Below are 26,305 nucleotides of genomic sequence, written 5' to 3'. Positions count from 1 at the left end.
AAACATCGAATTCTTTTACATAGAATTTGCTTACAACAACTTAAAGAGAGGTAAACAAAAGTTAAACGCAATTTACAAGTGTGATAACTTTTCTAAGAGAATATTAGTACTTTGTTATTGTTAGTTATAGTTTTAGTCTCTTATTTTTAATCTTTCACTAAATTTGTCCCCTATTTTAAAATCACCCTGTTTTAATTCCTCCGTTACATTTTTGTACTTAACAATAATGATTTATCATTTTTTAAATAATGTGCCATAGTGCCATACAACTTGAAAAGTCATAAAATTACAACAACAAAAAAAGAACTTATTAAAAACTTCAGTTTTAATTTAAAAAGTTAGTCAGTTTTTGTAATTTAATTAATGAAGTGTAAATAACTAATCTACTTGGATAAATCTACATTATCATATCAATTGTATATAATGTCATTTAAAATATGTTAAATCACTATGTTTAACAGTTTAAGTACAAAAATCTAATAGAAGGATCAAAACAGTGTAATTTTAAAATAAGAGGATAATTTTGTGAATGAGTTAAAACAGAGGGATTAAGACCGTAATTAAGTCTTTGAACTTATAATGTATGGTAAATATTTTCTTTAAGTGTCGATACATCGTTATTATACTCTAGATATTTATAATTGAGCTTTTCATTTTCCATCGCATTCTTACTCCATCTTTTGCAAGACATTTTCTGACCACTGCTTCCACACTCAAAAATCACGATTTATACAAGTCGTCAAAATCAGATTTCAAAAGTAAAGCATAGAGCGAGCACAAGGCTTAGCGATGATGATTAGGAGATGTGGTAATTTACCAGTGCGGCGGAACAACCAGCATCGTCGTATAGTCAATGGACGAAGGAGAGGATGGCGTTGCTTTTTGTTTGAAGTAAAGAGTGACTGTGTGTGTGTGTGTGTGGGAAAGGGAGTGACGGAGGATGTAGAGAAAAGAGACCCTGACTCTGGTTCAGGATGACAAACTGCTGTATACAGTATACACAATTTCAATTGTTTATATAAGGCTCTACTTACTTTTTTGGCAAGGAGCAATGATTTCGGGGCATCTACGGAAATCTTGCAGCTGCTGTGTGACTGTGCCACTAGAAAGAGTGCCTCTGCTATCCAGAAGCACCCCCACAAGGACCTCTACCTTACCAGATTGTGTAGCACTTACAATACCCATCTGGTACAATAACTTTTATGCTCCTTCCAACGTGTTGATAGAATATTATGATCCCATTTCAGGATCCTGGGAGGGCTGAAGCAGATTTTGGCCACTTTACTGTGAAAAATCAGTGGTTGCAACAGCAACTAATAATCAGGAAAACATGGAATTGTTTATCCCATCAACTCCCCCAACACCATGGCTCTCTGATCAATACCTTCCAACCTATGCATCAGTATATGAAAATTTTGAATTCAAATATGCACTGCAGATTCCTTATATATATAGACTACCTTTGTTCTAAATATTTTCTAGACTGATAATAATTATCCATGCGGGAGTCAATGAAATAGTAGCATAAGTGACCCGAATGTTATGCTATATTAGGTTTAATTTTGGAAAGCTCCAAAAGTATCTTGAAACCGAAGAAACTATCCTTTGGATCCCAAAGGAACAAAACTTGAAGTCAAACAAGCCCTATAATATAACTTTTCACACCTTTTTACCTATTAAAACACACACGGAGACATCCCTTATCAGGTATTCTGGTGTAGACAATCTTTATCCTTTTATGCATGAACAAATCCCAGAGAAGGTGAACCAGCTCATCATTGAGTTCCTTGATAAAAAAAAAGTATCTAATCTAGTATCTGCTTGTAGGCTAATTGAACGTTTGATCAAGGTTGGTTTATTTTCTAGGCTGCATAGTATTACAAACATTGTGCAATATCTAACTGTAGTGGAGAGGATTCATATCAAATGAAATCCAAAACTTTGATCTCTGGTTGATGGGGTGAGTATTTTTATATAAAACAGATTACTTGATATAAACAAGAAAAAAATTTAGGGCTTGGTAATTTAGTCCCTGAAATTTTAATGAAATTTCAAAATGATCTCGAATATAGAAAAATCTATGATCACATAAAACAACTTTAGAGACTAAATTGACTGACCTAAATGAACTAATGCAATCAATGTTTTTCAATTTGATGAGTTATTCTGATGTATCATTAGTTTTAGGGACTAAATTGTCCGTTGTCTACAATCGGAGATTCACTTAAAAAAATTGTAATCAATGATCAGTTTTAGTACACAATTTTCATTCAAAATAGTCTAATTCTACCCCAAAAAAAAGTAGAATGTGAATGCCCAAAATGAACAACCATTCCTTAACTCCAATCTCAGTGCATTCTAGGTTAACAACTCATTTCTTTCGTAGATTGCAGTGTGGTTCAGTATAAAGCAAGAAACACATGCCAATGAGTAGTGGAAGCAACAAAAAAATAAATCAAATTAACACAAAATGCAAGAAAATCAATGAACTAATAGTTATGACTTACGAATCCTAGTTGGTGAATTCACATAAACATCAAAGTGAATGAACAAAAGTAAAAGGGTTCAAAATTCAAACCAAGTAAAAGAAACCCTTTTGTCATGTATGCACAAGCGAAAGGCTGCATATCAGTACAATAGCATAGACAGCACAATCGATGAAAACAGCATCAACCACAGTCTTTACCACCATGCCAATTTCCAATGTTTTAGCAAGTTGATTCCATTGATCAGAAGAATCGGCGCTGCTCTGTCTTCTCCTCGACCTCTCATCAGATCCTCGTTGTTTTCCAGTAATAATTTTCGCAACAACAAAAGTTGAATTTGTTAGCAGAACCAAGTAAAGTGGTCTAAAGCTTATCACAGTATTAATCAAAGAGAATCCTAGATAAGATGCAACAACCAATAGAGCCACTATAATCGAACAACAAAGACGTGTAACCCTCGAAGCATCAATTGCATTACTCACATCACTCGGGATTATGAAATTGAAACTTCTAGGCTCCTCGGCATGCGGTTGTTGCCGGGAAATTTCATTAGATGAATATGGAAGTGTTGGTGATAGTGATTGTGGTTGTACATGTACATTTTCAGGTTCAATTTCAGAACTTGGGATTGTTGAAATCTCACTCTCACCGCGTTGAATTTCAGAACTAGGTTCAATTTCAGTTGGTGTTTGGGTTATGCTTCTATCAGAAGCAACGTGATTCTGCAAAATGGAATTCGAGTTTTCTTCTTCTTCTTCTGCGTGAGGCAAATTATCTGAAGAAAAGCGATTAAAATTGAAATTTAGAATTAGTTATAAAGCGATTAAAATCTAGGGTTTTGAAATTGGGGAAGCAACAAGAAAATTGAAATTAGAGGATTGAAAGAAACAAAAAGTAGGTACTGACCGGGAGAAGGGAGGGTTTGGATTTGACCCTTGATGAAGGCTAAACGGTCGGATCCTTGTTGGAGGATTCTTCTTCTTCTTCTTTGGGACTCTCTGCTGTTTGCTTCTGCCATTTTTTCTTCCTTTCTTCGCTCTTCACAGTACCAGTTTGTAGTATATATTAGGATTTAATTACATTTTTAATCCTTTATCTTTATTTTAGTTTAGGTTTTAAATTGGTTCATTATTTTTTAAAAATTTGAAGTTGATCCCTTATCTTTTCTACATGTTTCATGTTGGTCGCTCCCGTTAATTTTTTCACTTTCTCCGTTAAATTTGGACACGTGTCATCTTTTCAAATGTGATTTCCGTTTGCCACGTGTCCAAATTTAACGGAAAAAGTGAAAAAATTGACGAAAGGAACCAACATGAAATCTGTAAAAAAAAATAAGGGATCAACTTGAAACTTTTAAAATATAAGGGACCAACTTAAAACTTAAAATAAAGATAATGGACCAAAAATGCGGTAAAGCATATATATATTATAAATCTAAATTTGTTTTTTTTAAAACCACTAAATTAAATTAAATATAGAAATTATTGTCGAGTGGTTAATGAGTTATGTTTAAAATAAATTATTGGTGAGAACATTTTTTTGATTAGACTATTTTATCAGATAGTGAAACTCTCAATTATCGAATCACTTTCTCTAAAAACAAGAGATTAATAATAAAAAATCCACTAAATTTTATAATATTTTTTGACAAAAACCTGCTAAATTATTTAAAGGACAAAACTTATATGCATTTCTTTAGATGCAATTTTTCCCGTTCCTCTCATAAAAAGGTAGTTATTTATATTTTTTAATTAAAAAAAGAAAAAGAAAATTGTTTTTAAATAAAAATAATTTCTCCCATGTATCCAGCGCAGTAAAGAACTGTGTATATAGAACTGTACATAGGTTTGGTCCTTATTTAAAAACTTTGTAAAATGTTCTCAAATAGATCAGGGAGATAATGAAGGAATATTTTAAATGGTTTTGGCTCTTTTAATTTTGACTCGTTAGTTTTTACCATAACTTCGATACATGCGGTGCACGGATCTAATTTACCTAATATTAACAAAAATATATATATAATAATTGTACGTAACATTAAAAATTAGTTCAACAATAAATTTAGAAAAATGTTCATACAACAGAAATTATAGTATATTACGACATACTTTTTTATAGGCTAGGCTACATTGGAAGTCTTATTCGTATCTTTTTCGTCTTCGTCGATAATCAATATTTTTAATCCTTCTCTAGAAGTAACTCTTGAAATCGCAACATACAAATGACCATGTGAAAACAATGGCGACGGAAGATATATCCCAACATGCTTAAGAGATTGTCCTTAACTCTTATTAATAGTCTTCGCAAAAGAAACAATTAAAGGATATTGACTTATTGAAATTTAAAAGGAATTCTTACGTCAGATGATGTTAGAAACAATCTAGGTATAAACATCTGATCACAAATATTACTTCTTGAAATCATTTTTTCTTCAAGAACATGTTTTCCCATTCTTGTAATAATAAGTCTTGTTCCATTGCAAAATCCTAATTTTTTATTCAAATTTCTTAATAGCATAACTCCAACTTTAAGTCTTAAACTTGTGATTTAGAAGTCCCGACATATAAATCGTGTTAATAAAATTGGGAGCGTTAACATCATCCACTACCTGTACATTGTGTGAGAATGGAGTATCATAACTCAAATATTTTTTTTTCACTAGGAATTAAATCCAACATATAATCATTTATTGTGTCGACTATGGAATTTTCAAGAGCTAGTATAGCTCTATTTTGGAAATATGTTAAATCTTTCATGTTTTGTAAAAGATGTGGATACGTGCTTTCAACGATAGAAGCAAGAGGATCACATGAATTTGGAATCAGCAAATCTGATGGAATGGTTCTAAATAATTGTCGTTGCTATCTCCAATTTCTCAATCGCCAACACTCAAAACCCATTCAGAAAATAATCTATTTTGTTCAACGTTTGTACTTGAAGCACCACTGAGAAGCCTCGTGTTTATACTCAATGTTAAAACTTCACAAAAATTCCAAAGAACCGAAGAATTAATAGTAGCATGAACAACTTTTGACCTTGTACCTTTGGGTATTACTGGTATAATTTGTCTGAAATCTCCGCAAAAAATAACAGTTTTTCCACCGAAGGGAATGTATTTATTTTTCATACCACGAGACTTGAGAATGTCTTTTAAAGTTCGATCAACAGCTTTGAAGCAGTGTTTATGCATCATTGGTGCTTCATCCCAAATAATGAGAAATATGAGAGATTTTGTAGTTCAAATTTATTGAAAAATAGAGTTAACATATTAGGATTCTTGACTTTTATCACGATTGAAACACATGCTTTAGTGGTTGAAAGACTTATTGTAAGCAAGAGATACAAGTTTGATTCTCATTGTAGACAAATTTGTATTTTTAAAAAAAAAAATATAAAGCTACAATAAAAAGAGACGGAAAATGAGAGGGAAAAGAATTAGGTTTAGGGTTAGCTTATTGCAAGCTTATAATATATATAAGAGATAAGATATTAACACTTTGATTCAGATTTAACATTTTATGGACATAATTTTAATCATAATTGGTCTATATATTATAGTGGTTGAGATGTTATATTGTAATAAAGGGAAGGGATGCGGGTTTGAATCGTAGTCAAGACAAAATTGTATTTCTTTTTTCAATAAAAAGCTGCAATATAAAAATGGAGGAAAAAAAATAGATTTATGATTTACTTCTATATACAAGCTAATATTATATAAGAGATGAGAGTAAGAGGACAATTATGATACTAAAAGATATAGCACTTCATTAATTAGAATATGTTTAATACAATGTGATGTGTCTGTCAAAATTTTGGGAGTAGTTGAAAATATATGGCTGTCATAATTAAATTATTAGCAATTTTATTTGTTAGTCTATAAGAAACTCAACGGTGGAATTGCTATAGTGTTCACGTATGTAAACATATATGTAAACACAATATGAGTACAATAGGTTAGTTGCTTTCTTTGAAATTTCTTAGTAGATTTCAAGAGTATTCTAAAAAATGACTAGGGCTAAATACTGTTGGTATTTCAAGTGTGAGTTGAGTCCCACATCGGATGAAACAGTGAATGTTGAATGGTTTATAAGTGAGAGGACCCATAAACCTAACACCTTAAGGTTTTGGGTTAAAGTGTGGTGTCCAACTCACTTGTGTAGTTGTTCAAGGCCCGATGTGATGATCCCCCGGACCCCCTCATTACCCGACAGTGGTATCAGAGCCGATGGTTGTTGATCCGGCTCCTTGTGTCGAAAGTCTTCCTGACAAGGTGTTCAGGCGGCGTGTCCCGTTGAGGCCAAGCAACAGCGGTACAAGTGGATGAAAAAGCTTCCGTTCGAGGAGGAGCATGCCCAAAAAGTAATGGATGGACTCACAGTGAATGTTGAATGGTTTATAAGTGAGAGGACCCATAAACCTAACACCTTAAGGTTTTGGGTTAAAGTGTGGTGTCTAACTCACTTGTGTAGTTGTTCAAGGCCCGATGTGATGATCCCCCGGACCCCCTCATTACCCAACAAATACACTATTTACAATATATTGATATTGATATCTTCATTTTCCTCCTAACCGTCTCCTTTTTATAGACCATCACTCCATTAATGGGTCTCTCTTTGGATTTGGATGTTCAGAACAAATAAGTTATGACTCTGATATCCACATGCACTCGTTCGTACAGGACACGTTGAGCTGAGGCACGTGTAGCATGGTTGAGCTGAGGCACGTTGAGCTGTGCAGATCAAGTGGAGTTGGAGCATGCGTGTTCACGTCACTATGTTCATTTATAGAAGATGTGTGGCGGGCCAAGACGGGGTCTCGATAACTTGCTTAGTTGAACGAAGTATTGAGCTCAACATCTGAATGACTACGCTGAGCTTGTCGTGATGCAGGTTGGACTCATCATGACCTAAATGATCAAGGTGGGGTAGATATATTGAAGGTGGAGCTCATGAACTCGGTGATGTAGACATCTCTTCTTAAAATTATTCTTTTTATTTATTTTAATAAATTTTTGACATTATGTTGACCAATTTTTTTTTTTTTTTTACATTATCAAATACTCCCTCCGGTCTTAAATATAAAGTTTGCTTTTTAGATTCATTGAAAATCTAATGTATCTGGCCTATATTATGAACCAAATACATTAGATTCTCAATAAATCTAAAAAGTAATTTTTCTCTTATATTTAGTACCGGGGGGAGTAATAAGTCTATGAATTTATCTATCAATTCCATTACCTTATCCTTACCCATGAGTTTCCAACATTTGATCCTTTTTTTTTTTCCACCCTCTAGTTTCTAAGGGAAGGGGACCCTAGTAGTCCAGAGTTCGGGGTGAGTTCTGGCATCAAGTGGTTCCAGTCCCCTCCCAAATGCAGTTGCGGGGGATCGAACAATGGTCCTCCCTACCAAGTTCAGCGCCAATCACCACTGAACCAACTAACATTTGGTTTCCAACATTTGATCCTTAATTGACCTAGGAGTGGTTCCCGGGCACCCTAAAAAAAAGGTTATTAAAAATCCCAACTCTATCCCTTGGAAAGAAAAAGGTAGCACCGAAGAAAGGAAAAAGCAAGATGGTGGTTTTTGTTGTTCCCGCGAAGCGAAGATCATTCGCTTGGAGAATGAAGTGGGTCAACCTCTTTTTGGCTTCGGTCAAACACTTTTTATCGCTGGTTGAGCTTTCTAAACACAAAGTAGGAAATAAGAAAATTAAGATATTTTTGTGTCAAAATAAAAGGGAATTAATTAAGATTTTTTAAAATAAATTTTGTGATGTACTCATGGATATATTGTTTATATTATAACTATATATATATATATATATATATATATATATATATATATATATATATATATATAGACACACACTATACTATATACGATATTTCATTCAGGCACTCACTAGTATTTCGCTTAGTTCTACAAAGAGCATGTCTGAGAGCAAGATTTACGAAGAAGAGAGATCCCAAAAGATCCATTATTTGATGAAAGAGATGTTTCACGTTTGCTTTGAATGCGGCAGAACCTTCAAAACTTTGCACGGTTTGCATATCCATGAAAGTTCTCACAGTAAAGCACGATGTGACCAATGTGGAGAAATATTCTCATCCCCTCAAGCTTGTGGTCGTCATAGGAGTACTCATCGAATAATCGAATATCATCCACCACCACATCCACCAATTCCACAAATACCATTCCAGTGCAATTATTGTACAAGCAAATTTTCTACTGCGGAAGAACTTGACAACCATGTGGCTAACCGTCACCGATTTGAAGATTTGTGGAAGAAAGGTTCGAGCATGCATTGATTATATATTTTTCAATAATAAGTCAATTATTTTTATTTATTATAGTTTAGGGTATTAACTTAATAACTACTAGTGTACAAACAACCGGCCGCCACTTAGAAGAAAACCCTAATTCGTCTTGCTTCTTTTTTCTTGTTTATCGATTAGAGAGGAGTGATTTATGTAGAATTAAAGTAGAATTTTTATTTTATTTTATTAATTTAATTAAGAAATAAAAATAAGAGAAAATAGTTTTAGGTAGAAAGTAGAGCTTTTAGTAAAATTAAGGAAATAAGGGGTGTACCGTAAGCAATAGAATTATTTTGTGATTGTAGTAGAATAGCCCAATAAGCATATGTTTAAATAGAAAAGGAAATAAGGTAAAGGGAGAGTACGTAGAATCCTTACCCTCTTTCCTTTTTCTCTTCTTTTTTTCCTCCCTTCCTCCATGATTGAATTTGTTTGGAGGTTTTGAGGGTTTGTTTATAATCCCTCTTGATTTCTATTATCTACTATATAATAATTCGTCTATGTTTATGTTAAAATTCGTGTGAAATAGTTGTTTCAATTCTGTAATTAATATGGATGTTGTTATTTGAAGGTGTTAAATATGATGATGATTTCGTGAATTTAATGATGTTAATTCTTAAATAACCGATTATCCCAAAAACTTAAGCTGTTAGGATAGAGCCATATCAATGGTTTTATATTATTTCTAACACGCCCTCTCACGCAAGAGCCCATTTGGGCTTGAAACATGGATAATGCATAGGCCCACCTACCATATGCTTAAATCCCGCTTTTTAATTAGAAAGTGAGGGGAGCGGGGATCGAACTCTGGACCACTTAGTCATAGAGGCTGTGATACCATCTTAAAATGGTATCAGGTTTCCGTTATCGGGCTACCTACCGTTTATATCCACGCACCAAGCCCAATAGTGCTGGGCGTGGGGGTGTGTTAAGAGTCTCACATCGGTTGAGAGATGGTCTGACTAAGTGTTTATATACTAGAGGCAATCCTCACCTTACAAGCCGATTTTGTAAAGATGAGTTAGGTCCAATACTTATTTCTAAGATTAATTATTGACTTTTTATTTAAGTTAATGTGTATTCGATGTGTCTTAACCGTGTATTTTGATTTATGTAATTTTGGTGTGCTATGGAATCAAAATCAGAGTTTTTAGGATACTTCAATGATAGAATTGCATTATGCATTTTTTGTTTCTAGTTCTTTCGCCTAGCGAGAGTGGAGGCTCGCCTAGTGAGTCCTCCTGGGAAGGGAATTATTGGTATTGGGGATGAACGCTTGCCTAGCGAGGAAGAACCCCGGCTAGTGAGACAGTAGCTCGCCTAGTGAGTAGTGTTTTTTCCAGAAAAGATGAGCCTCTGCCAGAGCTCACATAGAGCTCGCTAAGCGAGCATGTCAGGATATGAAATTATTGTTTTATTCGATTTTTTGTGTGTAATCCTATTCTGGTGTTTTAAGATGTTGTTATGATGTTTCCTTAGCGTTCTAGTTTTAAAGATGATGTATCGATTGGTTTAATTTCTTTTAACCTTGATAATAAGATTATGCCGAGGTATATGTTGTTGTATTGTTGTTATTGTTGTGTCGTATCCATGCATCATGTTGAGTCATATGTTGTTGTTATGCTGAGTTGAATTGTTCAGTAACATACATCTGACACTGGCTTGGGACCTGGAAATGTGCTCCTCCTTAAGGTTTTAAGTTCGATTCTCACTAGTGTCAATTTGGGTGGACTAATTTAGCTTCTTCAAAAAAAAAATAATCATACATCGACATTCAAAACGTTTGTGCGAGTCTAAGGATTGAATACATTGCATAAATGCCTATATGTGTATGTATGATTTGTTGAGCGTGAGCTACTTTCTTTATTGTATATGTTTGTGATATTATAGTTGTGTGCTTGATTATATGATTGATGAATTGCCATTAACATTACTATCCTTGCTGTTTATGCACTATAATTTATATGAATGTATTCTCACCCTGTTTCTTTCTTGTGTGTACTCTACTCAATGGTGCAGATACTCAACTAGAGGAGTAACCTAAGCTGCTCAATTTCAGAGGATGGTGTAGTTAGCCGTCTTTGTCTAGCTTATTATTTAAGTCATTTAGTTATTGGAGTCGCTCTGATGGTGTAACACTAGGAGCGGTGAACTGATCTAATAAGTTCTATTTTGAATTGCATTTGTTTATTTGAATTAAAGATATTATTTCCTTTATGAAGTTATTATTTGAGAAGACAATTAAAGTTGTTGAGTTTTAGAGTGTTTTGTGTTGCAAAAGTTTAAATAATTGATGAATATGCTATTAGGGATGTCAATTTCATCTGTAATGGGGAACCCCGCAGGGATTGCTCTGTTTGGGGACCTAAAGAGGGAATTATTTTTTCCCATGGGGATGAAGGAGAAAGTCCTCTCGAGAGAGGTTTAGGGACGGGACGAGATTTTATCCCCGCCCCACGGAGACTCTGTCCCTAAATTTTTTTATTAAAATAATATTCATAAATGTATATTTAAGCACTTTAAAAAAAATTTAATTTTAAAAAAAAGTACTTTATAAATTATTTTTTATTTTATTTTATTTTTATTTATATTTTCATACAATATGTATATACATTTGTTTATATATGATATTTATTACTGTTACAAGACTCACAATAACATTTTTTTTTATTTGTTTTATAACTAAACTTTACTATTTTGGTTGAAAATAATGGACATTTGATACTTTTTTAAAGGTTGATGGATCTTCACGGGAACTGTGGGGATCCGCGGGAATGGGAAAAGAGGAAGAATACTCCCCGAAGTAGAAAATGGGAACGTGAATGGGGAACATTTTAAATGGTGAAACAATGAGTGGTAAAATATCCTCCGCTTAATCCACGTCCCGTTGACTTCCCTATATGCTACGCTGAGTATGTGTATGGGTGACACCCTATGTGAATTATATTATCAACATGTTTTTATTTTAAATTAAATATATGCTTGGGGTTTAGGGTATTATCAGCATGTTTTTATTATATTTTGAATTTTATGTTTGGCATCTTGGGCTTTAGAACACTCGAACAAATTGTGCAAATACCACTTACGCTCGAATATAATGATATAATATTTTAAATATTTAAGATAAATAAAGATAACACTTAGGGATTCTTAAGTAAGATAGAGAATTGCATATTTGAAGTTGCATTTGCTTTACCAGAGGGATTCTTAGTAGGGAGAGGTGATTAAAATGAGGGTAGTCAAATCTCTAGAGATAAATTAAGACCTAAAAAGTTATAAGAGAAACTATTAAGAATATCGAGAGAATAATTAGCTGAATTGAAATATGATATATGATAAAAAATTATGACATAATTTGATCCATGGAGTTGATCCTATTTCATTGAGTTTTATTTTTTTTCAATTTCATTTTTCCATTTTTTTATCGAGTAGTAAACTTTTAATAATGAATTTATTATAAATATTTGGAAATAATATTTTAATTTTTTTATTAAAGACTTAATTATTACTTTGTAAATTTATCCACTTAGTTTTATATAGTCTTAATAACCAAACACTTTTATTAATAAAATCATACTCTTTTTAAATAAAAAAAATGGAAATTAACAAAACTAGATAATGACCGATGGTGCAGCTCAAAGCAGTTATGATGGTGTTAAGCTTCTACGGTGGTTTGTGGTGGGAAAAGGTACCTGCAAAATAGGTTAACACCCAACGCTAAAGTCAGTATGTGATCAAGGACGATTAAACGAAAAGTAATTCAATTGTGTACCTTTTCCACTTCGTCTGCTAATCATTTCTCTTTGTAGTTGTTTTTGATCAGATGTAAAAAGTGTTTTCTGCATTAGTGAGGTTGCACTCTTGTGAGTAGTTTGTTCATGCTTTAAGCCGTTTTCAGTCCCAACTTCTCTCTAAGCATGGAATCTCTCCCCACGCCCTTTTCTAAGATTAAGAAGTCTTAAAAGGTGGCTTGATTTATTTCATTGGATTTGGATGTAATTTTACGAACATCCCAAAAAAGCGCAAAGGCGGACCCTTATATTTCTAGCAATATAGTGAATTACATAATAATAATAATAATAATAATAATAATAATAATAATAATAATAATAATAATAATAATAATAATAATAATAATAAAGGGAAAGAGCTGTATTATTTTGTTAAAAGGTTAAATTGTTTAAAGGTTAAAAAATTCAAAGACATGTCATTCCAGAGAGATTGAATTCTCTCCTTCTCTCTCATAACTCTCTATCTCTCCCTTAATTCAACTCTCTCTCTTGATTATATTATTACTTTTCAATGAAGATAGAGGGTAAGATTAAAGGAGAGACAGAGAGTTAAGAGAGGGAAGAAAAGAAAAGAGGAGAGGATCCAAATCCCATTTCAGAACATAAGACATAATTCATAAGCATTCGGCACAGGAACAGGCCAATATTATCACTGTCTTGCACAAAATCTTTTGTAAAGATGGCACGAGGAAAATCATGAATAAACAAGCATGTACTGCGACGAACATACAAAAAGTAAGGAAGAAATTGACATAAAATGTTGAAGCACAGTCCACAATTCTCACATACTCAAACATATAGAATAGTATACTTTAGCTCTTCTCTGTTCTTGCTATATTACAGTGAAATCACCTTGGTTATGTAACAGTTATCCCTTCCAAAAGATGAAGATTCTCACAGTTCATAAGCAGGAAATTTAGACTGGGAAGGATCAACCATGTCCAAAAAGAGATAAGCCATGCCTCCCACTCCTTCAAACAGCGAATAAGGTCTATCACCTCCATGCATTTCACCTTGAGATATTAGATTATGAGCTCTATCAAGCAAAAAGCATGCAAAAGCTTTGGCTCTGTATAAATACTTCACGTTTCCGGTAAGTTGGTAAAGTGACAGGAAGACATATGCATTCCCACTAATACCATGACAAATCCCAACTCGCTTGAGCAAACCGCGACTCCAAACCACCTCTCCTGCTTCAATAGCTGCATCCAAGAATTCTTTATCTCCAAATACCTGAGTATTGTTTTTCCTAAAGTTAGAAACGGTAAATGATAGAGAAAAAAACATCATGATTCCTACATATCATTTTTAAAAATGGTTTGTTGACTCAATTTTGGCCTCAGCTCAGCATAAGATTTGTTTGACTTCGCGATCACGACTGAGACCACATCAGCTACATTTGACTGTGGTTATAAGCAATATCAAGGATCGCGACACAACCATCATTTAAAACCTTGTTCCTGAATGCTATTTGTATGAGAATTCTCAATATTAGAAACAAATGAGATTGAAAGTCCAATAGTATACTAGCAAATGCATGGCAATAAAATCTAGAGTAGTTGTAAGTTGTAACATGAAAAATCATCAATAAAATCATGAGTGTTTAATCCACCTCAACAACAAATGCAACAAAGTGATTCTTTCACAAACCATGTTGCAACATGCCAGCGATCATTCAATTTCATCCGAGAAAAACATGTTATTAAGGGAAATATTTAAACAAGTTTTGACCTTAGCTGCTTTGACAAGTGTGAGAGCCACTCCAGGAGCTCCATGACACCAATGCACAAGGGCATCCCTCTTCTTATCTTCTTCGCTAACAGGATAGTTTCCACTACGAAAGCAGATACGTGTCATGTATTTAAGAGTTTCCCTAACATCCTCAAGCTCATCAGGCTTCAACTCCATATCCATAAGCACATGCATAATCCCAGCCAATCCATGTGCAGCACCCCAATATTTCTCTCCATACCACTCAAACATCAAAGGACATTTTCCTTTACGACCCAATGCCCTTCCATTTTTTATAATCTCATTCACAATTGGGGCCTGAAAACAAATTCATAAACACAACCACATTGTATTTATCGACTCTGTCCCAATTCAATGAAAAACAATTTAACAAAGGGAAAAGTAACAAGAGTTGGAGAAGAAACTCACAGTATAATTGGAAGGAACTGTTCCCTGACCAAGATGCTTGTTCAAGAACAAACATGCCCATAGAAAACCAACTCTCCCATATAACAGCTCATCAGGAAGATCCTTTGGTAGATTAATCTACACCCAACAACCAAAAGACGCAATTTAAGCAAGTAGAGCTTCGGTTTGTTAAATCAACAAATAGAGTTTTGGATTTGACAGTTTTGGCTTCCTAGCACCAAAGGTTGTGGATCTTCGTAAAAGAGTTTAACGGGTCATGCATAGAAAATGTTGTGTCTCCCAAGTCTATAAACGTAGTTTTTACGAGGATTGTCTTGTTTTTGATTTGAAAATTTCGAAAATAATGCTACTGCTGTAAAATATTATCGGCTGAGTCGCGGGTGAATACGCTCTCTTTAAGACGTTTCACGGTATTACTCAAATTGTGCAGAGTAAACTATCAACCGTGAAGTCTCCAGGATAAAACAGCCTTCACAATTTTAATACCGAATTGCCACTGCACTGTAGAATTCGGGCAGAGATACACCCTTCTATTATGAAAAATAATGAAAGCAAAGACTGCTATTTATAATGCAGTTTCAGAACGAATTTGAATAGTGGGGAACTGATTTTTCTACATTTGAGGAATCAGATGAATTTCAAAAACAAATCACATGTGAAGACAAATCACAACCTTTTTCAGAGTTAGGAAGAAATACATCTTCTGTTGCCAACGTTTGAAGTGCAGGCCTTCAGCTTTGAAGACTTGGTTTCAGGCACAATTAACATGTGCGAAATTAAAAACTCACACACTTAAAGAAAAAATAAATTTTTCTTTTTCTTATTAAAAATTAATATATCACCTAGACCCAAGCCCAAGCCCAAGCCCGGCCCGGCCCGAGCCGGCCGGTCGGACGGACGGCGGCGGCGGCGCGCGCGCGTGTGTGATATTCAGCATTGTGTGTGGTCTCCCTTTCTTACAAAAGTGGGTACCCCAAGGGCACACCCTTGGTTGCCACTTAGTGGTATATAAACACTACCAAGTAGTGTGATCTTTCCAATGTGGGACTCAAAGAGTCTTTTTTCAATTCACACTATGCATGGTTCCAATACTTGTGTTTATTTCAGATACCAAGTTCCTTCCAAATTCTCATCATGTTCCAACAATCCCCCACTTGAATTTAAAAAAGTTGTTTCAGAAGTAAGATTGTGCATAAGCAAAGGTGACGCTTGTCTTGAACCTTTACATAGCGAGTAAGAGCCCGATTTAACAAGAGTGACGCTTGTCTTGAACTCTATCTCGGATTTTTCTCAAACCGCACACAACCTCTCTTAGGGTGTATTCTTTGGCCCGTGCGTTAATGGCCCTGCACGACTATCCCGTTTCATGAATGATCTAGGAGTTCGCCTCAAAACCCCATAGGAACCGGCCTCAGTTCCACATTCATATAGGTGAGTCTATCTGGAGTACTCCTGAAGCTTGGTACTCCACTCATATCAGAGTCTAGATCTCATTAAGAGTTTCTATTAACTCAACCTTTTACTTCTGCTTCAGGATTCATGCTTCTTATCTTGCATGTTCACGTCCTACCACTCACAACTTGTTGTTTACCCATTGGAACCTAATTCTTGGGATCTCCAGTCTTTTAGGTTGGGTTACCATTATGAGCAATTCATAGGCATTAGTCCTATTTTTACATTAGTATTATAGACTTTCTCTTTAGTCAGTCCTTTCGTCAAAGGATCCGCTAAGTTTTCATCAGTGCGTACATGATCCACTCTTACAGCCCCTTTAGAGATTGACTCTCTCACTGTGCTGTGCTTCCTTCTAATTTGACGTCTTTTACCATTATAAAATCGATTCTTAATTTTAGCGATAGCTGCAGTACTATCGCAGTGGATCAACACAGCTGGCATAGGTTTTTCCCATAGGGGAATCTCAGATAACAAGCATCTCAACCAGCTTGCTTCTTCACTTGCAGTTGCTAGTGCTATTAATTCAGATTCCATAGTGGACTGTGCCAAAATGGTCTGTTTCTTAGATTTCCAAGACACAGCTCCTCCGGCTATATTAAATATAAAGCCACTAGTTGCTTTGGAATCATCTGACAAGGTGTTCCAATCAGCGTCACTGTATCCTTCAAGCACGGCAGGAAATCTCTTATAATGTAATCCGAGATTCATGGTTTTTTTAAGATAGCCCATGACTCTCTCAATAGCTTGCCAATGCTCATTACTAGGTCTGCTAGTAAATCTGCAAAGAAGTCCCACGACATAGGCTATGTCGGGTCTTGTACAATCAGTGGCATACCTAAGACTACCAATGATGCTCGCATATTCAGTTTGTCTAACACTTTCACCAGTGTTCTTAAATAGTTTTACACTAGCGTCATACGGAGTGTTCTTTTCTTTACAGTCATAGTAACCATACTTCTTTAAGATCTTTTCCACATAATGTGACTGATCTAGGGATATTCCCTTCTCAGACCTGGTAATCTTGATTCCAAGAATCACACTTGCTTCTCCGAGGTCTTTCATATCAAAGTTGTTACACAACAGTGATTTCACAGCATTTACGGCAGAAAGGTTTGATCCAAATATGAGTAAGTCGTCTACATAGAGACACATGAAAGTGCAAATGCCATTTTCGAATTTGTAGTAAATACATTTATCACTTTCATTTACTTTGAACCCATTCGACAACATTAAATTGTCAAACTTTTCATGCCATTGCTTAGGAGCTTGTTTTAGACCATACAGAGACTTATCTAACTTACAGACTTTATTTTCTTGTCCGTGGATCACAAATCCTTCAGGTTGTTCCATATAGATTTCTTCTTCTAAGTCACCATTTAGGAAAGCGGTTTTAACATCCATTTGGTGTAAAGTTAAATTAAAAATTGCGGCAATAGAAATAAGTACCCTTATGGATGTTATTCGAGTGACCGGAGAAAAAGTGTCGAAGAAATCTATATTTTCTCTTTGTCTAAAACCTTTGGCGACAAGGCGAGCCTTGTACTTTTCTATAGAGCCATCTGATTTTAGTTTCTTTTTCAAAATCCATTTACAACCAATAGGTTTGCAACCAGGAGGCAAATCTACCAAATGCCAAGTTTTGTTAGATTCTAGAGAATCCATCTCATCGTTAATAGCTTCTTGCCATAAATCTGCATCCAGAGATGACAATGCTTCTTGAAGATTTTTAGGATCTTCTTCTAAAGTATATGCCGAATATTCGGGACCATAGTCTTTAGCTACTCTCACTCTTTTACTTCTTCGAAGTTCAATTTCAGTATTGTTGTTGCTCTCAGAGTTTCTTATCACAGGAATGTGACTTGATTCGGTGCCCCCACTATTTCTTAATTTGAAAGGAAATTTATCTTCAAAAAAATCAGCGTCAACTGATTCTATGATTACTTTAGCATTCAGGTCAAAAAACCTGTAAGCTTTACTGTTTGCAGCATACCCTATGAATACGCATTCATAGGCTCTACTAGCAAGTTTAACTCGCTTCGGGTCAGGTTTCCTGACATAAGCTAGACATCCCCAAGTTCTCAAATAAGACAGGTTTGGTTGTCTTTTCTTTAATGTCTCATATGGTGAGATCATTTTCTTAGACTTAGGGACTCTATTCAGAACAAAGCAAACAGTCAATATAATTTCCCCCCACCAGTGTGAAGCAGCGCCTGAATTTAACATTATAGCAACAACTAATTCTGTGAGAGTTCTATTTTTTCTTTCTGCTTTACCATTCATTTCAGGGGAATATGGTGCAGTCGTCTCATGTATAATTCCATGTTGTTTATAAAAATCATTAAATAAACTAGAATTATATTCAGTTCCTCTATCACTACGTAATCTCTTAATTTTCATACTAAATTGATTTTCAATTTCATTTACAAACACTTTAAACACATCAAATGCTTCACTTTTATGTTTCATTAGATATACAAAGGTGTAATCAGAACAATCATCAATAAATGTGATAAAGTAACGTTTATTATTTCTAGTCAAGGTTCCATCTAATTCACATATATCAGAGTGTATTAAATCCATTGGTTCAGATTCCCTAGTTACTGACTTATGTGAACTTTTTGTTATTTTTGCTTGACTACAAAATTCGCATTTTTCTACATCATCAAATTTTAATTTTGGAATTAAGCCTAAGTGACTTAAATTAGATATTGATCGCGAATTAACATGACAAAGTCTAGAATGCCAAATATTAAAATCACACAAGGAATAAACAGAAGTAGAAATTTTATTCAAATTCAAATTGAGATCAACATTTAACTTAAACATGCCGTCAGCGGCGTACCCTTTCCCAATAAAAATACCATTCTTAGTGATGGTATACAAATCAGCCCCTATAGTTTGACTAAACCCAGCCTTATTGAGAAGAAAACCAGAAACAAGATTCTTTTTCATATCTGGTACATGCATAACATCCTTCAGGATCAGAGTCTTTCCGGAAGTAAATTTCAGCTCTATATCTCCAATTCCAGCAACTTCAGAAGTGTGAGCATTTCCCATCTGCACCTTCTTGTTCTCAGCAGTAGTGTATGTTTTGAACATAGCACGTTCATAACAGACATGGCGAGTTGCACCAGTGTCTATCCACCAACCATCAGTAACACCGATCATATTGATTTCGGTGATCATTGCAGCATATGCCTCTTCTACGGCATTCAGATTAGCAGGCCTTGGCCTTGATTTGTTTCTACACTTTTTTTGCCATATGACCCGGTTTCCAGCAATTAAAGCACAGAAATTCACCAGCATCATTCTTTGGAGGAGGTGGTGGAGGAGGTTGCTGTCTAGCAATAGGGGCCTTAGAAGGATTCCCATTCTTAATCCGAACAGGTGCAGTACGGTTCTGATTCTTGAAATTTTTGCCCGTAGGCTTCAGAACCGCAGCAGCAGCAGTGGATTTCTTTTTGTTGTTATTGGAGACAACCAGAATTTTCTCTTCTTCTTTCATATCTTGCCTGCGAGATTCTTCCTCAATACGGAGGCGAGTAATCAAGCTTTCAATTGAAAATTCTTTAGTTTTGTGACGAAGAATATTTTTAAAATCTTTCCAAGAAGGGGGCAGTTTGTCAATAATAACAGCAATTTGAAACTGTTCATCAAGAGGCATACCTTCAGTAATAATTTCATGTGCAATCTTCTGAATTTCATGAGACTGCGCTTCAACAGACCTTTCATCAACCATCTGATACTTTAAGTACCTGCTCACAGCATATTTCTTTGCACCAGCTTCTTCAGTGTCATACTTTTTGGTCAGAGCCTCCCACACATCTTTAGCAGTATTGTATGATCGATAATAATCATACAAGTCATCAGCAAGTCCATTAATAATATAGTTCTTACATAAATAATCATGTTCTTTCCAGAGGTGTATCTCTTTTTGCAGCTGAAGCTTTTGAGCTTTAACCTGTGCTGCAGCAGAATCAATTTGATCCTTATCTTTGTCATTCACAGGTTTCTCACCACCATTGGTGACAGTCAATTCATTCGTTCCAGAAGCAGAAGCATCAGGAAGAACAGGTATGTCCTCATTGAGTTAGGAAGAAATACATCTTCTGTTGCCAACGTTTGAAGTGCAGGCCTTCAGCTTTGAAGACTTGGTTTCAGGCACAATTAACATGTGCGAAATTAAAAACTCACACACTTAAAGAAAAAATAAATTTTTCTTTTTCTTATTAAAAATTAATATATCACCTAGACCCAAGCCCAAGCCCAAGCCCGGCCCGGCCCGAGCCGGCCGGTCGGACGGACGGCGGCGGCGGCGCGCGCGCGTGTGTGATATTCAGCATTGTGTGTGGTCTCCCTTTCTTACAAAAGTGGGTACCCCAAGGGCACACCCTTGGTTGCCACTTAGTGGTATATAAACACTACCAAGTAGTGTGATCTTTCCAATGTGGGACTCAAAGAGTCTTTTTTCAATTCACACTATGCATGGTTCCAATACTTGTGTTTATTTCAGATACCAAGTTCCTTCCAAATTCTCATCATGTTCCAACAGATTGGTTTTGCCATACAGAAAAGGTTAGCGGCACAACTTATTTCCCCTTTGTCTATCATCATGTGTAATTATTTTAATTATATATATGATTAGTTGGTAAACTAAAGTTATGATTTGGTACTCTAGTCTTGGGATGTAGATTACCAATTTACCGCTTACATATTTCAACCCAAAATCCATAACAAAGCTATCAAACACCTACACATACACTGGACACCACACTGACACTAGTAAGAAAATACAAGTAATTGAATGTAAACTAGTTAAGTTTTTTTTTTCTTTCTTGAATGACAACTCGCTAGGACTTGAATACTGGACCTCCAATTCCTTAACAGCTCGACCAATTGAGCTAGCCTTCCCCTCCCCTATAAACTAGTTAAGTGTCAAAGCTACATTGCTACAAAATAGCTCGAAACAAAAATAAACAATCATACCTTTAGGAACTGGGTCAAGTAGTACCTCAAAGACTCATCATCACCAGCATGTTTTGCAGCCACAGCTCCAAGAGCACAAACACCAGCACGGCCACAAATAAAGGTCACATCTCTGCAAACAACCCAATAATAATTCAAAGATTGAAACTTTACATAGACCCACCAGAGAAAAACAAAACAAATTGAAGGGGTAGTGAAATACAGAACCTAGAAAAAAGAGAAGCAGCATCACAAGACTTAATAATCTGAGAACAAAGAGTTAGATCATTGGTATTGCGAGTTACGTGGTAAGATTTGAAGAGTAGAAAAGCAGTGCCAAGAAGACCACAATAGAGAGTGAAATCAGTAACACGTTGACCAGTTATGCCCCAAGTTTCCATCACTATCTGACTGACACAAAAACACAAACATGAGTAGTGTGTTATATTATATGAGAAAAAGTGAAATGAGAAAGAGAAGATTGATAATAGGGTACGGTTTCTTTGAGGTCTAAGGAAGCGCGTTTGAGACGCTCGGAGAGTGGAATATGTGGCATGGCGAGAAGCTTGTGGAGTGAGTCACCGGTTGTGACGGTGAGGGATTCTTGGAGTTCTTGTTGAGTTGATGGGGTTGTTTCGGGTATGAATTCGGGCATCGGATTTGGAAAGAAACGATCTGACATGGCTGAGAAGTGTAGAAAGAAGAAGGCGCAGAGAGATAAGTGAAGAAGAAGAAGAAGAAGAAGAAGAAGAAGTGTGGCGTTGCCATTTTGATTCTGATTTTGACTTACGTGTAAGTCATTTTCTTCCACCTCTTTAATTAATTTGGTTTACGTGTCACTCAAAGAGCTAATGCTATTTTTTTTTTATTTTTTTTTACAAATGTTATTTTATTTTTGTTTTCTCAAAATTGTCATTTTTTTTCTAGTTTAAAATTTTAACAAGAAAGTTAAGGTGTGTCTTAAGACACATATTAAAAAACTTAATATAAAAATATTCACCCGAAAATTCGTAGTAAAAGTTAAAATAATTTTTTTTAATGTAAGTTTTTCACTTTTTATTTTATTTTTGATAATTAAGTTTTTCACTTTTATGCTCTTAAACAATGTCTCAATTTAATAAACTTACATTTCATATATACTAAGTTGGCTAGACTTTGAATAAAAAATATAGCGTAAAAGCATAACAAAAAATATGCCACAAATGCTCACATAAAACTAGATTATCATTGAATTTCACATATCCCAAAAACAACATTTTTAGCTCATGATGAGCAAAGATAAAAATAGAGGCAAAGAGCTTAGATACATACATATCCATTACAACATTAAGTGAAAACTCAAAGCAAAAACTAATGGTGAAAGAATGGAGTTGAGAAAGTGATGGAGGTTGTCAAACCTTTCTTTCTAGGGCTAGAACTTTTGAGCATTAAGGTTTATGAATAGCCCAAAAAATACGTCATATTTATTTGTTGATCCTAAGATAGTACAATTCAGCACATGAGCGACGCCAATTGTCTTGTCCTTGTTAAACGCCTCTTATCTTTTGTTGATCCTAAGATAGTACAATTCAACACATGAGAGCACAGGGGCGACCCCGACTGTCTTGTCCTTGCTAGACACCTCTTATTCAATTCGAACCGAATAAGCATGGTGCGACACCAAGTATAGCCATAGCTAAGTTCCGCACAAAATCAAAAGTGAAATTCACAAAACACAACACCTAGTGTGCTTGACTAAATTACTTAATAATATACTTTTATTGACTCAAACTAAAATTGACCACCATATTGGTAGGAGAAAGTTCAATAAAGGCTTAAATATCTCACATAAAGTCATCGGTAGCCAATAGTTTGATAAATTAAACAATTGAATATGTTGTGCGCCAACACTTAATTCAGAATATTACATGTAAAGCTGTTTGAATTGAATTGAGAAGTAAAAGTTTGTCATTGGTATTGTGAAGCTAATTTTTGTGCACATGTATTAACAAATATGAGTTGTGATCTTAAGTGACACTGGTTGTATATCGGAGACATGTCTAATTCCTATCTATCATTTAGTTTTTGCTCATGTTGTTTGAGTTTATACTCCTTGTGTGATTTTTATATATATATATATATACCCACGGGTCTCACAAAATTTATGTGACCTACATTATTTGGTGGTATAAAGTTTAACAAAAAAAAGAAAGTGTATCGGAAATATTACGTTAAAAAGTTAAAAAGTGTTTTGATAGCTCTCTTCATTGGTAAAAATTGTTTTTTGGTTAGTGGAAATGTAAGAAATTATATTGTATAGCATTGGCCCAAACTAATTTATATTACAAAATGTTCTTTAATAATAATCATTTTCAATCACACTTGAACCATTCTTTGATCATGAATCATGAACAAATATACTTACTCAAGGTCTACCATAATTCCATGAATCATTCTTTGTAGCTTATCCTATATAGATCCCTAAATGTAACCATATTAAAAGCCTAAAATTGTTTTCCTTGAAATGTCTGTCCAAATTGCCAGTTTTGTGGTGCTACATTGTAAGATGTGAGTGTTTTTCCAGTGCTGCTGGTTACCTCAAAAGATAAAGGCTGATGTTGAAGGTTAACATTGCAATGCCAATTCATTCCCCAATTCCTTGCCATTGGTATCCATCCTGTTCTAGATCCCTTCACTTTCACAGCAAATACTTCACCTTCTTGCCCCACATTAGTTATTAGGACTTGATAGAAATGAGAACTTCCACTCATTGTGAATTTTAAGCCACCACTTCTTTCACACTTCACTCTGCATCACATTTGCACAAATACAAAGGATATGTCTGTATCTAAGAAGAGTAGAAACAAAAATAATAATTTTTTTGGCATTTGTCCGACACGTGTCGTACAAATGTCTTACAGGTGTTGGACATCGATCCAAAGAGTGTCGGAGTAAAGAAAAAAATGTTTTTTTTGGACACCTGTATAAGCTAACTGACATGTGTCATACGAGTGTCATATGAATGTCGGATTCGGACAAAGATGCGTGTCAGACACTGCGATATGTCTAATCATAGAGAAGTTCGTGCTTCATAAATACTAACACTTGTAATTACATTGAACTATCTCATTTTTTTAAAATATTATTAGTGTCGACGTGTAGGTATATGTGTTTGTGCTTTGTAGCGAAAAACAGTGTTTAAAAAATTATCTACCTTCGATATTGAATCGGAATAATATCAGCTTTCCTCTTGGCAATTTCAGCAAATGCAGTTTGTGACAACTCAAAATGTTCTCTTGGAAAGTTACACCAGCCACCATAATCAATTGAGAGTCCATAATTAGGAGGACAGAAATCAGTTGCAGTAACAATTACAGAAGGACTTCCAAGCACACACCACAAAATATGATCAACACATCTTATCTCATAGCAAGCACCACATGTACTTCCTCTGTTGAACAAAATTGTGCTTAATCCAACACTGTGTTTTCCATAGCTAGCCTTGTGTAGATCTCCATAACCACAAGCTCCTTCTGCACAGCAACAACCATGTACATTTGACAAAACAAGACTGTTAATGTTGTTCTTGTGCTATAATATATACAACAACCTGCCCGTAAGCATAGCTCAATCGGTAGGAATATTGCATTTTATATGGAGAGACCAGAGTTTGAACCCGAATTTCTTCTAGTTACTAATCTTTTTTAGTGTGTGTTTAGTATCACGGTGAATATGTCAGCATCACGACGATCCACCGTGAATTTTCAAAAGCTACACTCTTTAGCTTATGAGATTCTGGCATATCCAACGTGATGCCAAACGGTTTAACCAAAAATATACAAGAACCAAGGGAGGAGCAAGTAAAGTACCTGTAATGAGAGATCCCTCTGTGTCTTTGGCATAAGTTGCAGTGGCTTTCTTCCATTCTTGATCCTTAAAAGCAGCAATGTTGTTGAGTGAATGTAATAAAATCAAGTAAAGAAATGTGGACTGAAGAGAACCCATTTTAGACTACAGCATTTGGAAGCTGATTATTAACACTTAACTTTAAATTGAAATAATTTACTTTTAAGTGTGTTTTGTGTTTTTGTCATATGTTGGACTAAGATAGAAAAAGTGGTTCTTTTTCTAACTGCAAATGAGGATGATCTACTTGCTAGATTGAGATATGAGTGTTGACAAACTTTACCATTGGAATACTAGGTTTACTTTTCTTCCAAAAAAACAATTTAATACTTTATTTTATTAAAATATTTAAAAAATAAACCACTATCTTAAATATTAAAGATTTCAATTAATTAAGTTTTAATCCTACTCAATGATGTTATTTAATATACTTCTATTATTTATTTTTTAAAATAAAAATATTTCAAATAAAAACACCTTAGAAGGATTTTGGCAGTAGGATCATGAAGTGTTTTTAATTTTAACTAAGATTCTTAGTAGTGGTAAGTAACTAAGTATGAACCAGAACAAAAATTTGCCTTGATTTTCAATGGTTTGTGGTGGGACATTGAGCCAAGCCGAGAAATAAGGTATACTGATTATTTGCTTATTCCAAGGAGTGTGTCCTTGTTCTGTTTGGTTTGACTTTCTTACAATTTTCTCTTCTTTTTAGGCAAGTAGTGGAGCTGCAATTTATAGTAATTAATTTTATACTTTGGGGGAGAGAAGGGTTCGAGCTTTGTAGTTATGGCAGACCACACAAAGCGGAAAGCTCTATAACACATCAGTGTGAAACATTTGACTGCCAAAGTAAAACTCCAAAGGGACACTTCATAATCATTTTGTTCCCAAGTACTGCCTGTAACATCCCTGCATGTTTTCTGAGATTGAGGACTTTAATCAATTATCAGTTTCCTTTTACTTCCTTGTTGTACTATTATGTTGAAGGAATTTCATCATAGTTAATTGAGGACATATATAATAGTTAATGGTCATTCTCATTGTTACGATTGAAATAATGAACTAATTGATACCGAAATCTGACGTGCTTCATTGTAAATAAACTTAGAGGTATCCATGGTTGGATATTTTTACAAACCAACAGACCAAAACCAACCACTTAGATGAATTTGGATTCATATAGTCTCATAAACATAACCATATTTTGTTTTACAGGAGGGCCATCTTTTTAATATACATATAAA

The 26,305-nt window shown here is 34.8% G+C and overlaps 3 protein-coding genes across 5 annotated transcripts; all 3 read right to left on the bottom strand.

The window, feature by feature from the left end:
* Positions 1 to 2,474: 2,474 nt before the first annotated feature.
* LOC123921723 lies at positions 2,475 to 3,572 on the bottom strand. The gene is made up of 2 exons (XM_045974377.1): positions 3,393 to 3,572; positions 2,475 to 3,261 (listed from the first exon to the last, which is right to left on the bottom strand). The coding sequence occupies exons 1-2, from the start codon at positions 3,502 to 3,504 to the stop codon at positions 2,600 to 2,602; spliced, it is 774 nt and encodes a 257-aa protein (XP_045830333.1). The 5' UTR covers positions 3,505 to 3,572; the 3' UTR covers positions 2,475 to 2,599.
* A 9,751-nt stretch (positions 3,573 to 13,323) lies between these two features.
* Positions 13,324 to 21,958, bottom strand: LOC123924350 (lanC-like protein GCL2). Of its 3 annotated transcripts, none has more exons than XM_045977212.1 (6): positions 21,673 to 21,958; positions 21,405 to 21,583; positions 21,198 to 21,309; positions 14,757 to 14,873; positions 14,328 to 14,645; positions 13,324 to 13,829 (listed from the first exon to the last, which is right to left on the bottom strand). In XM_045977212.1, the coding sequence occupies exons 1-6, from the start codon at positions 21,856 to 21,858 to the stop codon at positions 13,491 to 13,493; spliced, it is 1,251 nt and encodes a 416-aa protein (XP_045833168.1). In that variant the 5' UTR covers positions 21,859 to 21,958; the 3' UTR covers positions 13,324 to 13,490. The 3 variants fall into 3 exon arrangements, with proteins under 3 accessions (XP_045833168.1, XP_045833171.1, XP_045833170.1); XM_045977215.1 differs by having other exon boundaries at positions 21,405 to 21,579; positions 21,673 to 21,814; XM_045977214.1 differs by having other exon boundaries at positions 21,405 to 21,587; positions 21,673 to 21,803.
* Positions 21,959 to 23,452: 1,494 nt separating this feature from the next.
* Positions 23,453 to 25,337, bottom strand: LOC123923259 (expansin-A20). The gene is made up of 3 exons (XM_045975946.1): positions 25,025 to 25,337; positions 24,370 to 24,688; positions 23,453 to 23,963 (listed from the first exon to the last, which is right to left on the bottom strand). Exons 1-3 carry the CDS (start codon positions 25,158 to 25,160, stop codon positions 23,660 to 23,662), a joined length of 759 nt encoding a protein of 252 aa, XP_045831902.1. The 5' UTR covers positions 25,161 to 25,337; the 3' UTR covers positions 23,453 to 23,659.
* Positions 25,338 to 26,305: the final 968 nt, after the last annotated feature.

The sequence above is a fragment of the Trifolium pratense genome, linkage group LG4, assembly GCF_020283565.1.
Source record: "Trifolium pratense cultivar HEN17-A07 linkage group LG4, ARS_RC_1.1, whole genome shotgun sequence".
In the NCBI taxonomy this organism is placed as follows: Eukaryota; Viridiplantae; Streptophyta; class Magnoliopsida; order Fabales; family Fabaceae; genus Trifolium; species Trifolium pratense.
Note: the sequence above shows the minus strand (reverse complement) of the source record. Positions and strands in the feature narration are given on the sequence as shown.